Source organism: Vulpes vulpes, chromosome 4, assembly GCF_048418805.1.
Source record: "Vulpes vulpes isolate BD-2025 chromosome 4, VulVul3, whole genome shotgun sequence".
Classification (NCBI taxonomy): Eukaryota; Metazoa; Chordata; class Mammalia; order Carnivora; family Canidae; genus Vulpes; species Vulpes vulpes.
Window position 1 is genome coordinate 88,424,001 of NC_132783.1, and position 12,021 is coordinate 88,436,021.

At 59.8% G+C, this 12,021-nt stretch overlaps 1 protein-coding gene across 10 annotated transcripts in view; it reads left to right on the forward strand.

Moving 5' to 3' along the window:
• The first annotated feature begins 575 nt into the window (after window positions 1–575).
• Window positions 576–12,021, forward strand: part of TSPAN14 (tetraspanin 14) — a 55,894-nt gene continuing 44,448 nt past the window's right edge. The window contains exons 1-2 of one of the 10 annotated variants that reach the window (XM_072756357.1): window positions 576–807; window positions 10,146–10,319. Coding sequence is in view for 1 of the 10 variants with exons in the window: in XM_072756353.1 (XP_072612454.1) it covers window positions 9,999–10,008; window positions 10,146–10,319 (184 nt within the window). In the remaining 9 variants the exon portion in view is untranslated. Of the gene's footprint in view, window positions 808–5,762; window positions 5,929–9,753; window positions 10,067–10,145; window positions 10,320–12,021 lie in introns of those variants that run through there. The other 9 variants (XM_072756363.1, XM_072756359.1, XM_072756362.1 and 6 more) reach the window with 9 other exon arrangements.

Consider the following 12,021-nt stretch of genomic DNA (forward strand, 5'->3'; position numbering starts at 1 on the left):
CCGCCTAGTTGCAATACGGTCATTTTTCTAATCCTGCGCTCCCTCCCCCCTACCGGTCACCCCCGGACCCCCGGGGATGTGGGCTCCCCTCGGCCTCCAAACTCGGGCTTCTCCCGGGCTGGGGGCCCGCCGAGTCGTCGGCAGGGCGGTCGGCGCCTCCGCGCGGGGCACCCCCGGTCGAGCGCCGCCCGCGGCCCCCAAGCCGGACAAAGGGGCGGGCCCCACACGCGGACCCCAGCCGCGGCCGCAGCGCGGGCGGAAAGGCCGGGCGGGCTGGGGGCGGGGCCAGGAGGAGGCGGGGCCAGGAGGGGCGGGGCCCGTGGGGCGGGGCCTGGCGGGGGGCCTGGTGGGGGGCCGGCAGGGGCGGGGCCTCCGCGCGGGGCACCCCCGGTCGAGCGCCGCCCGCGGCCCCCAAGCCGGACAAAGGGGCGGGCCCACACGCGGACTCCCAGCCGCGGCCGCAGCGCGGGCGGAAAGGCCGGGCGGGCTGGGGGCGGGGCCTGTCGGGGGCGGGGCCTGGCGGGGGCGGGGCCTGGCGGGGGCGGGGCCTGGCGGGGGCGGGGCCTGGCGGGGGCGGGGCCTCGGCGCGGCGCGGCGCAGGGCAGGGCGCTCTCTCGTCGGCCGCCCGCCGCCCCCGGCCCCGCCCGCCGCCCCGGCCCCGCCCGCCGCGCCCCGCCCCCAGCGCCCGGACGGCTGGAGTCGCGCCCTCCCGCCCGCGCCTCCGAACTTGCTCTAACTTCCTCGGCCGACCGGGCCGAGCCGCTCCCGCCGCCGCTGCCGCCCCGCCGCCGCCGCCGCCGCGCCCGGGTGAGTGGGGCGCGGAGCCCCCGCGGAGCGTCGGGCCCTGCGGCCTCATTGTCTCGGCCGCCCCGCGCGCCCTGCGGGGACTGCCCTGCCCCCGGCCCCGGCCCCGGCCCCGCCGCCCCGCGTCCGCGCCCCTGCCCGGAGGCGGCCCCGCGGGCGGCGCTGGCTTTGTCTGTGCGGCGGCCCGCGGGGGGCGGGGGCGGGGGCCGGGCCGGGCCGGGCCGGGCGCCGCGCGGGGTGGGCGCCGCCGGGAGCGGCCTGGCGCCGGGGCTCCTGCCGCCCGCGGTGGGTGTGCCCCGAGGAGCGCCCCGCGTGCCCGCTGTGCCCCGCGCGGGGTGGGGGCGGCCGGGGGCGGCGCGGCGGGGACCGAGGCTTCGCGCTGTCGTTGGAGGCTGTGCCTGGGGGCAGAGCCCGACTCCGGACGCCCTGGAGCTCCGGGGGACTTGGGTCTGCGGTTACGGAGTTGCCTGGTCTCGCCGCCGCTCCTGCCGCTGGGGAGGGTGGTGCGGGCGGGTGAGGAGCGTGTGCGTGGAGGGTGGTGGTGCGGGTGAGAAGTGTAGGTGGAGGGTGGTGGTGCGGGTGGGAGGTGTGTGCATGGAGGGTGGTGGTGCGGGCGAGAGGTGGGTGCGTGGAGGGTTGTGGTGCATGCGTGGAGGGTGGTGGTGCAGGCAGGAGGTGTGTGCGTGGAGGGTGGTGGTGCAGGCAGGAGGTGTGTACGTGGAGGGTGGTGGTGCGGGTGGGTGAGTAGTGTGTGCGTGGAGGGTGGTGGTGCAGGCGGGAGGTGTGTGTGTTGACAGTGGCAGTGCGGGCGGGTGGGAGGTGTATGCGTGGAGGGGTGGTGGTGCAGGTGGGAAGTGTGTGTGAGGACGATGGTGCAATGGGTAGGAAGTTTGTGTGTGTGTGTGTGCATGTAGCAATGGTGGTGCAGGTTGGTAGTAAGTGTGTGTGTAGACTTCAGTCCTGGGACCTCTGGGATGTGTGTGGAGTTGGTCTCCTGCTAGAAGCAGTGCCTGCTTGGGGGAGTCTGGGGGAAGACATGGGCCCTGGTGGGGGCCTGGCCTCTGGCTGCCGGCTGTGACGAGCGTCTTGGTATGTGCAAGCTCAGTGGCTGTCCCATCCAGCGTTGCTAGTGTCCGGGGGCATCGGTGTCTGCTCTCTAGAGGTCTCCCTTCTGGGATGGGGGTTGCTTGGGCCCATAGGAGTGGGTGTAGCTGCTTGCCAAATCCTCAAAAGTAGCCTTCCTCATACCCTTTGACCTCAAATTAGGGGAAGTTAGTGCCTACTGAGTGTTTAGGCCACCCTTCCCCATTTGTGAAGGGAAACGTGGTGTCTAGGCATCAGAGCACCCCCAGCACCCTCTATGCTTCTGCATTCAACTAGCCATGTGGTTGGCAGAGGCACCCTTCCTTCCAGGGACCCTCCTGGGCCCTGGCACCCTCAGAATGCACACTCTTCCATTTTGGCCCCGTATGTCCTTCTAGCTCCTCTCTGCTATCTCCAAACTTTGTCCTGGTCTGAGGATCCTGTGTGTCTGGCAGACAGGCCACCAGAGGGATTCTCCTCCTCCCCTCCTACTGCCTCATCCTTTGTTGCACTCCACTTTCAGCTGGAGCATTTCTTGATCTCTCCATCTTCAAACTGCACTGCTTGGACCATCAAATGTGACCTTCAGGTCATTTAACAAAAGCATGATTGAGAGTCTGTGGGATGCCAGAGGTGCCAGGTGCTGATTGCAGGCACTGTTCCAGGCCCACAACCCTCTGACTGACCTGTGGGAAAGGTCTGTGTGGTCTTAGAGCCCAGGCCGGACACAGGTAGGATGTGCTTGGGGGGGTTTTATTGATCTGCCCTTGATCTCAGTCTAAGCAGCATTATTCAGGCAAGCAGGAGGGCAAACCCACTGGGGCTTCTGGAGGTGGCTGCCTGGAGGAAGAAAAGGCATGAAGAAGGGCCTGTGGAGGGTTGGTTGCCCAGGCAAGTTCTCCTTCTTTACCAGCTGGGCGGCTGTGCTAATCTCCCAGGACAGGTGAGGTCCCAGGACCTTCCCATGCTTGAGTCCGGGAGGACAGAGCTCATACACATGTAGGAGGGGACGGGGCCCTGGCCTGCATGTCATAGTGATTGTGGAGGCCAGGGTGTTTTGGAAGCCCGGTCACCAAGTGCTCAGGGATTTGACACATTTTCAGTTTGGCCGAGCCTCCAGAGTGCCCTTGTGCCAGTCCTGGGCGACCTGTGCTGGATTTAAAACCTAGCAGAGGTTATGGACAAGCTTACAGCAGTTCTATGGAGGATTTGAGAGTAGTAACAGGGGTGCCTGGGTGGCTCAGTCGGTTAAGCGGCTGCCATTGGCTCAGGTCCTGATCCTGAAGTCCTGGCGTCAGGCCCCTGCTCAGTGGGGAGTCTGCTTCTCCCTCTCCTTCTGCCTCCTCCACTCCCCTCATGTTCTCTTTCTCTCAAATAAATAAATAAAATCATATATATATATATATATATATATGTAGTAACAAAGAGTTTATTGAGACTTGCTTTTCGTGGAAGTGTACACCAAGTGCCATCCTAGAAGCTTCACTTGCATTAACTCACTTAACCTTTGAACTGACACAGTATGATAGATAACATTTATGTCCCATATGATGGAGGAGGACACTGTTCTAGAGAGGTCACAGAGTGACTTGCTCAGGTCTCCATGGTAGCAGCTCTCGTCATTTCTAATCGAAAGGTGGTCAGTGTGCTGCCCAGGGCCGGTCCACAGCGGAACTGGTAGGTGCTGCAGCGCAGGATCCTTTTATCCCCTGCTTCTGAAAGCGTCTCATCTGTCTGGGCACCTAGCAGTCACCCTTGACCCCTGTTGCATAATTGTTGACATCGATTTTGTCTCCCTTGGGCCTGGGAATGGAAAAGCCAGCACTGCCGTGCAGAGAAGATTGGGGAGTGAGTCTCGGCCTCTGTCTGTCTAGATAGGTCAGGGTCTGCTGTGGTGACAGTACCCAAATCTCGGAGGTTTATTTACTGCTCACACCCGATCCATTGCATATCTTTCTGTTGTTCTCACTGTGAACCCCTACCGATTAATTGGAATATTCCTGGATACTTGGATGGAGGGACAGAGAACGTGATCAGTCTCCCCCTGGTTCTTAAGGCTTCCGCCCAGAAGCGGCATTTCGCTGGCCGAAGCAGCCATGTGGCCCTAGTTATACGTACAGTGTGGGGCGAGGAAGAGGACTGGGGACATTTGGTGAACAGCACTGGAAGGCCTCCCATCTGCCTGCCCTTGTGTCCTCCTCTGGGACTTGTTCTTGAGGCCTGGGTCGGAGTGTCACTGGAAACGTTGATCATAAATTAAAGAAACACAGTTGAGGCAGAAGGTGAATTGAGGTGCCACGGTGGGGTGAACGAGAGTGCGTGTCAGGGTGATACCAGGTAGTCTGCGGAGGCAGCCTGCTTTCCGACCCTGGGCAAGTTATGGGAGTTCCTTGGGTCTTCTTTTGCTCATTCATTTATTTGTTCATGGGCCCAAGGACTCGTGGTGAGTCCCAGGCTGTGGATTCCCCCCAAGCACACGTTCAGCTCCTAGCCCCGTGCTGAGGGCTGTGCACTGGGATGATGACCCTGGATTTCTGTTGCTGGGTCCTGGTGGCCTTTAAAGAGGGATGTTAATGCCCGTGGGAAGGGAAGTGGGCTTCCGCTCCCCCATCACAGCCCTGGCACCCCAGCCCTGAAGATTTTGGACATCCCCATGCTTTACCTGTGTGTGGCTGGTAGGGGCAGCCACCTTTTCTAGAAGCAGTAACAGGTAGGCCTTGCCCTTCCTCTTCCATTTCTGAGACCTTGGGGCTGAGCTTGTAGGCCTGCTGGCATGGAAAGGAAAGGTAACAAGGGCACTAAAAGATGGAAACACACGGAGAGCAAGTTTGATTGAGTGTGGGGCTCCGATGGTTCTCTGGCCTAGTGAAGGGGTCAGAACCTCTCTGTTAATTGCAGTTTCCCAATCGAGTCACCCTTGTGGGGTGTTAAAGAGCTAGCCACACTATGGACCTTGCTTTTGTGCTTTGTCACCTGCATGGTCTCTGGTGACTTCCAGCAGGGCCAGGAAGCACTGGAGGTAGAGGTGGTGAGACCCCAGGTTCTTCTGTATTGGGTTCACTTCCTGTCCTTACTCCTAACTCCTCCTTTTCCGGGGCCTCTCTGCTTTCCCACCTGGAATAGAGGGCAAGGTCACAGGGGTTTACGGCAGTGGTCGCACTCTTGGCTGCTCAGCAGACTTCCCAGGGTACTATTTGGCCTAGGTGGATGCCAGTGTTCCTGGCTTGTCTTCTCTTCCATTACAGCAGTGTCCTCTCCGAATCAGTGTGGGGTATTCATGATGTCTCTACATCCATTTTCTACCTAAGAGCATATTTTTTTGGTTCAGACAAGGGCAGGTGCCTGTGTTGGAATAGCACAGGCCCTAGCTGGTGGTGGGAAGTGTTCAGCGCCTCCGCCAGTCAAGCACGAAGACGAATAACATTGTCTGGTTTATAGGGTAGACAGTGGGGAGGCCAGCTTTCAGGTTGTATCTGCTTTCTAGCTGAGTGACTTAGAGTATCTGTCTTTAACCCCCCCTCCCCCATGTGATTTTCTCCTCTGTAATGAGAGAAGAGTCTGCCCTTCCTGTCTCTCATGGGATTACTGGGAAGCTCCCGTACACTAACCTTAGGTCTGAGAAGCAGGACCTGAGCCCCAGGATTAGTGAGGCCCGACGCTCTGGTTGGGGGCCGTCACAGTGACAGCTCTCGCAGAGTGTTCACCGGAGCTGATTCTGGGAACCCCACTTCCTCTACTCTTGGGCTTGGTGGAGTTGGGTGGGGCTGGGCCGGGCTCTGTTGTGCTGTGGTTTCTCTCTTGGAGGCCTGGTCAGCTGAGCTGCAGTGGGCCTGGGCAGGGTGGGGTTAAACCCTTCACTTCTTGGGGTCTGTTCTGCTTCCCTTGCTGAGCAGCCAGGGAGAAGGTTTCGAGTCCTGGTGTCCATCAGCTGGATAACTGGAGGGACTGGCCCCGCTCTCTTTGGGCTCTGTCAGCGGGTGCCATGTGGCTGGGAGCCATGGCAGTTGGCTCTAAAGTGGCCTCTGGGATCGTGGGTGAGAGGTGAGTTCCTGGTGCTCTCGGAGACTGTGTGTTCCCTGGGATTTGGGAGAGCTAAGGCTAGGCTTTCCTGGGGGTTAAGATTCGGGGAGACGCAGGCCAAGACAAGGGGCTGGGCAGGGCTTGAGCCGAGAAGAGGTCTGATGACCTCTCTCTGGGTTTTCCCTGACTACGTGTACCAGCTGCTGGGGCCTGTGCCAAGCTATCTGCAGGGCCCAGAGAGCTTTTAAAAGAGAGGCTTTGAGGAATTCCTAGTCCTGACACCCAGGAGAGAGTCCCTAGCAGCTGCTGGAATGAAACGAGTGTCCCCTGATTCGGTTTCATCATCTACACCCAGAGGTCCAAGCCGTGAGCCTGGGAGGGCCGAGAGCGGGAGCATCTCCCAGGACACATAGCCCAAGGCATGGTTTCATGCTCAGTCTCAGAAGCCAGCCCATTGGGCCACCCGAGAAAAGCCTGGCTTATCGGAAGGTGGCATTAAGGAAAAGAGCCACCTCGTGCTCAGATGTGGGCCTCCCGGGGAGGGGTGACTGGGCCCCACACACCCACTGCAGCAGTTCACGCCACCGCGTGACCTTCAGCAGCAGGAACGTCGTGATCCTCCATCTGTGCCTCCCGGCTGCTGTCACCAACTGCTCTGGAGACAGGCTCTGGTTGCTCACGGAGTGGCTTTTGCCATGAAGAGACCTCCCTCCTGCCTGGCCCGCCTGCACATTGGCGGTCTTATTTCAGGCCAATGGGTCTGTCCCCGGGCCTTGGTGTGGAAGGCCAGCCCCAGCCCCAGGCCAGGTGGGTCCCACCTTTTTGGGTCCCCGAAGGCTTGGAGTTCCGTGTTGCTAAAGAGCATTACTCTGACGCTTGTTAAGACAGCAAAGCAGACTTGATGTAGGACTACTGCAACAGAGAAGAGGACTTCTGCTTGGGGTTTTGCAGTGGGGAAGAGAGATTGGGCTCCACCTCAAATACAGCCTGGAAAAGCGGAGATTAATAGCCAAGGGGCAGAGTGGAGGGGGTTGGCGGATGGGGCGTCTCAGAGAGGGTAGAGTGATCCTTAGATGACTGACCTCAGGAAGGCAGGCTAGGGTGATCAGCTGTTACCCCGGGGTTCTTAGAAGCTGAGGTGCTCAGGCATGGAGGGTGAGGGCTTCTGGGCTGAACAGACTCAGCAGGAGTCTCGCGGCAGCTGGCCTGTGCGAGGACGGAGATGGCAGCCCTGGGTCAGGCCTGGCCTCCTGGAGGGCTCCAGAGAGCCTGGCTGAGTCTGGTCAAGGAGAGCCCGTCTGTCAGGGTTCCGAGGCTTGCTCCTGGTCCTCGCGCTGCCCTGAGCTCCTCACTGTCCACTCTTGTTCCTCAGGAGTGGTGGCTCTCCTTGTTTCCAGAAACCTGAGTCCTCCTCTTTAGCATCTCCCGGCTCCTTACTCTCGGCTGCTGGACCACCCCTCAGCACCCGCGAAACAGCGAAGCCCGGGCCTGGGTTCCCTGCAGCGCCCCCCACCACCCACCCCGCCACTGGCTCCTGTTGCCAAAGCTGTCGGGGTGCCAGACAGCAGCCCTTTGGGGCTGGACGACCCTCCCTGTCTGGCCCTTGTTCTTTGGCCTCTGTACCCTGTATTTCCTGTTCTCTGCATCCTGGGCCAACCAGTCTGACAACTTTGTGGCTCACCCTCCTCCTAGGGATTGAGCTGCCTCATTTGTCTGAGTGGGACCCAGGGAGGTGCTGTGTGTGGGGAGTGTGGGGGGAACTGTGTACTCCAGGGCTTTCTGGTGGGAGCCCTGCAGCTCCTCACCCTTCCCCGCCTTTCCCATCCCTGCTTCCAGCCAACCACTCGTGCTACTGTGCTACTCCTTGTTTTCTCTCTCTCCCTCCTCTCAACCTGGTTAGTCCCCACACTGATGATCTGGTTTGGTGTATCTTCTGCTCCTGGGACAGCTCCTGTCTCAGCAGCAAGCTGCTTAGGAAGGAGGCCACCTGCTTTCTTGTGAGAAAGAAGGGGGTCTGAAGAGCACCTGTTGGCTGTGGTTTGGGGGCCATCCTCACTCCTGAATGCTCCAGGCCAGAAGCTGGCCCTGTACCCTCACAGTCTCCTGAGTCCTAGGTGTTTTCCGTGAAATATAAGCAACAGTGTAAACGCGGACACATTTGGAGGGGGCATGTTGACAAGGGAGTCAGGTGGTGGTAGTGGCGGGGTTTTCATTCTCAGGGGGCAAGGAGGAGGGAGTGGCATGTACCCAGGTGCCAGGGTGGCTCAGGGCCCCTCTGGGTGAGGGTAGACAGATGATGTAGTGGGGCAGGTGCCAGTTGAGGTGCCACAGGACTGGGTGTGTTGAGGATCAGTGCTTACTTAGGGGTGGGGGCCTGGCCCACTCACGCAGGAAGATGGCTGGAGAGGGGCTGGGCTTGGTCTGATGGAGGGTTCTAGTATTCAGGGCAAGAGCCGCCGAGGGGTTGCGGAGGGCTCGCTGAGAGGGGCAGGGACTGGTTTCCTGGCAGCTGAGGTTTGATGGCTCCGAGTGCCAGCCTGATTCTGCTTGTTGTGAAATCTCATTTGTGCTCTTTAATTGGGGGGCTACTAGTTGAACATTGAGCAGCAATCAGAGAGCATCTTCTGGAACGGGGGAGCCAAACATACACTTCGCCCCTTTGCAGCCTTCTTTCTCTGAGGCCTGGGCAGCTTGTGAGCTTGAGGTCATTAGATCTTTGTTTGCGGTGGCGGCCTGGGGGTGGTGGCACTAAGTGGGGGCCTAGTTCCGCTCGGGAGGAAGAGCTCCATTCACGAACCACTCCCTGCCTTCCAAATGGTCTCACCCAAACAGACTGGCCAATCGTGGTGGTACTAGGCATTGTGTCATACCCTTCAGAAGCAGGAGAGACTGGGATGGTTATTATATTGTTCCTTAGGGGGAAAATCACTTGGAGGAAATACATCAGTGCTTCTGAGTGCAGAGTATTGACATGCAGTTAAGGGAAGCTTTTAAACAACATGTGTGTATCCCTTTAGTAAGGAATAAATATACAGACCCATCTCGCCGACTCCATTTTGCAGTTCCCATTTCCCCGAAAGGTATATGCATGGGGTTTAGTGGCTAAGGGATCAGGGTTTTGAGCTGGGATTTTGGAGAAACTGTTTTTAGCCTGTACTTGGAGTTGGGCCAGGCCTAGAAATCTGTTGAAATAGCTTTCTTTAGCTGCTAAAATTGGGATGGGTTCTTACCACTAGGATCTTGAGCCTCACCAGCAGCTGGGGAGGGCCCTGAGAAGGGTCCGTGTCTGAGGCCTGGGATGCCTGAGGCTCAGCCTCTCCCCCCACATGCGCACATTGCCTGAAGCTTGGGGTCTTCCAGTCTCCCCAGAGAGTAGACCTGCCCCCAGGGGCCCTCCTTCAAGTGTCCTTTCCGCCTTTGGCAGAATCTGCTCTTGGTCTTCCTGGGAAAACTTCTATTTTGGGACCCAGGGAGGAGTTGTGAGCAGGGACCTCTCTGAGTTGGTCCTCTTTTCTTGATGACAGAGGCTGGCACCCCTTCCCCCTCCTCCCCCCACTTCTCCCCAGTCCTCTGTTCTGGGGAGATACCAGAAGCTGCAGGCGGAGAGCTACAGGTGTGTTTTGTTTTATTTTGTTTTGGCTTACAGTCACAAACGTGAGGGATTTTAAATGTCAATTTAGGTTTGACTTTTTAATTAAAAAATGTATACATGATAAAAAAAAAAAAACAACCGCCACATAAAGATACACAATGAAAATTAGCATTTCCATGCCTGACCCCTTCAGTTCTGCTCCCCTGAGGCCTCCATCACCAGCTGCTGGCTGCCTAGTCAAGCGTCTCCTCTCTGTACTCCTCTTGTTTATCCCCTTGCTAGTATACTAATTACTCCGGTCTGTACTTAGTGATTTTTACCCTAAAGCTTATCTTGGGATTGCTCCATGTCAGCCCAGTACAGTCCACTCTCCTGTAACACGTTCTTTCGCTGCGTGGTAAACCGTGATTCACTTTGTCAGCCTCCTATTGATGGACGTTGAGGTTGCTTTCAGTACCAATTCTGTCTCTGGAAGCCAAGCTGCAGGAGTGCCTTGCACATGCTCACAGGTCTGTAGTAGACGGCTGGAAGAGGAGTCCGGGCATTGAGTGCTTAACGAGAAGAGAGGCACGTTGTTTTGATTCCAAGAGGGAGAAGGAAAGTTTCCAAGCTTTTTTTCTGAGGGATCTTGTATTTATTTCTGCAGGCAGAGCCCGGAGCTGGAGGGCACACTGTGGGGTGCTGGTGGCCTGGTTCCCAACGCAGTCTGGTTTTGGTTCAGGTCAGGTTAGCCTGTCTCCGCAGAGCACCTGTTGTTTGCAGCTTTTGGCTGGGCCCTGTGCATACCCAAAAGTGTGTAAGAGGAGGCAGCCGGAGCCAGGTAAGGTCTGGGGAGGGAGGAGAGGCTTTGCAGATGTGGGTTTGAGCAGGCCCAGGGGTGTGCAGGACTTGGGTAGGGGTGTGACCTGGGAGTCTTGGCTGAGAAGCCAGGAGGGGCTCTCGCATCCACTTCCTCCCTCCTCCCTCGGTTTCAGGGGTTGGTGTGAGGGTCAGGCCTCCTGTCCTGGCTTCACCAGAGCCTTTGTTGTTTCTGGGATGCCCCCCCCTCCCCGTCTCCTGCCTGTTCTGTACTTTAGGCCACTTTGTGTCTGATTGCCACCCTGTGATTTTAAAAAGCCAGTGTGGAAGGCACCTGGTGTAAATAATAGATGGGTTTTCTCAGACGGCTTTATTTCAGAGCAGAAGTGGGGTGGGGGTGGGGGTGGGGGTGAGGGCAGCTGAGTTCTTCCTCCAGGGTTGGGCTGGGAGGAGGGAGGGAGGAATGAGAGAGAGGGTGCTTGTGGGAGCCATGGCCTGGCATCCTCTTGGGAGTTCTGGGAGCCCTCCATCCGTTTCCCCATCCCCGTGGCCACTGTGTGCCTCTGAAGTGACCACAGTCTTTCCGTCAGTGGCAGGGCCAGCGGGGAGATTTTCAGGCAGAGGAAAGGGGGCTGCCGCGACCCTGACCGAGAGGGTTTGCTGCCGGTGCCCCTGCCCCCTCTCTCCCACCGTGGCCATCACTGGCTGCCCCCAGGGGAAGTCCAGAGCGGCCGTGCCCACGGCGCTGCTGCCTGGGGCTTGGGGCTGCCAGTACAGAGGTTCCCATTGTGGCCTGGTGGCCGCGGGGGCTGACCTGTAGGGCCGAGGGGGTGGGGCCTGGGGAGTGACAGTGGGGCTATTCACAGGCCGCCTGGTTTCCTGCTGCCTCCCATTGTGGGTTCTTTGCGCGGGGCAGGGCGGGGGTGGGGGGGTGGGCAGCCCGGCTGCTGTTGTCGCTGGCCCCCCCCTGCTGGTTGCCTCCCCCCCATGGGTGGTCACGCCAGGTCAGGTCTCCCGCCAGAGTTCTGAGCAGCCGGGCGGGAGCGGAGCGCCGGGGCCCCTGCACCTGCACCTGCCGGAGCTCTCCTGCGCCGGCGCCCGGGCCCAGGTGCGCCAGGTGCGCCAGGTGCGGTCGGCCCCAGGCCCCGCTGGCCCTGCTCCTGGCGCGGCCCCGTCTCTGCCCGGAGCCTCCACGCCGCCCGAGCCACGGCCATTTTCCTTTGTTCTGCCGCGTCGGCGCTCTGGAACCTTTGGCGGCAGCGGGCGGCAGGCGGGGTGGGGGGCAGCAGGCAGGGGGGTGCCGCAGGCAGCAGGCTGGGGAGGCACGCGGGGGTGGGGGGGCAGCAGGCAGCAGGGTGGGAGCAGGCAGCAGGGTGGGGGGGCAGCAGGCAGCAGGGTGGGGGGCAGCAGGCAGCAGGGTGGGAGGCAGCAGGTTGGGGGGGCAGCAGGCAGCAGGGTGGGGGCAGCAGGCTGGGAGGTCAGCAGGCTGGAGGGCAGCAGGGTGGGGAGCATGCAGGGGGGCAGCAGGCAGGGGGAGGCAGGCTGGAGGGCAGCAGGGTGGGGGGCAGGCAGCAGGCAGGGGGAGGCAGGCTGGGGGGCAGCAGGGTGGGTTTTTTTTTTAAGATCTTATTTATTTATTCATGAGACACACACACACACACACACACACACACACACACACACACACCCCCGAGACATAGGGAGAAGCAGGCTCCGTGCAGGGA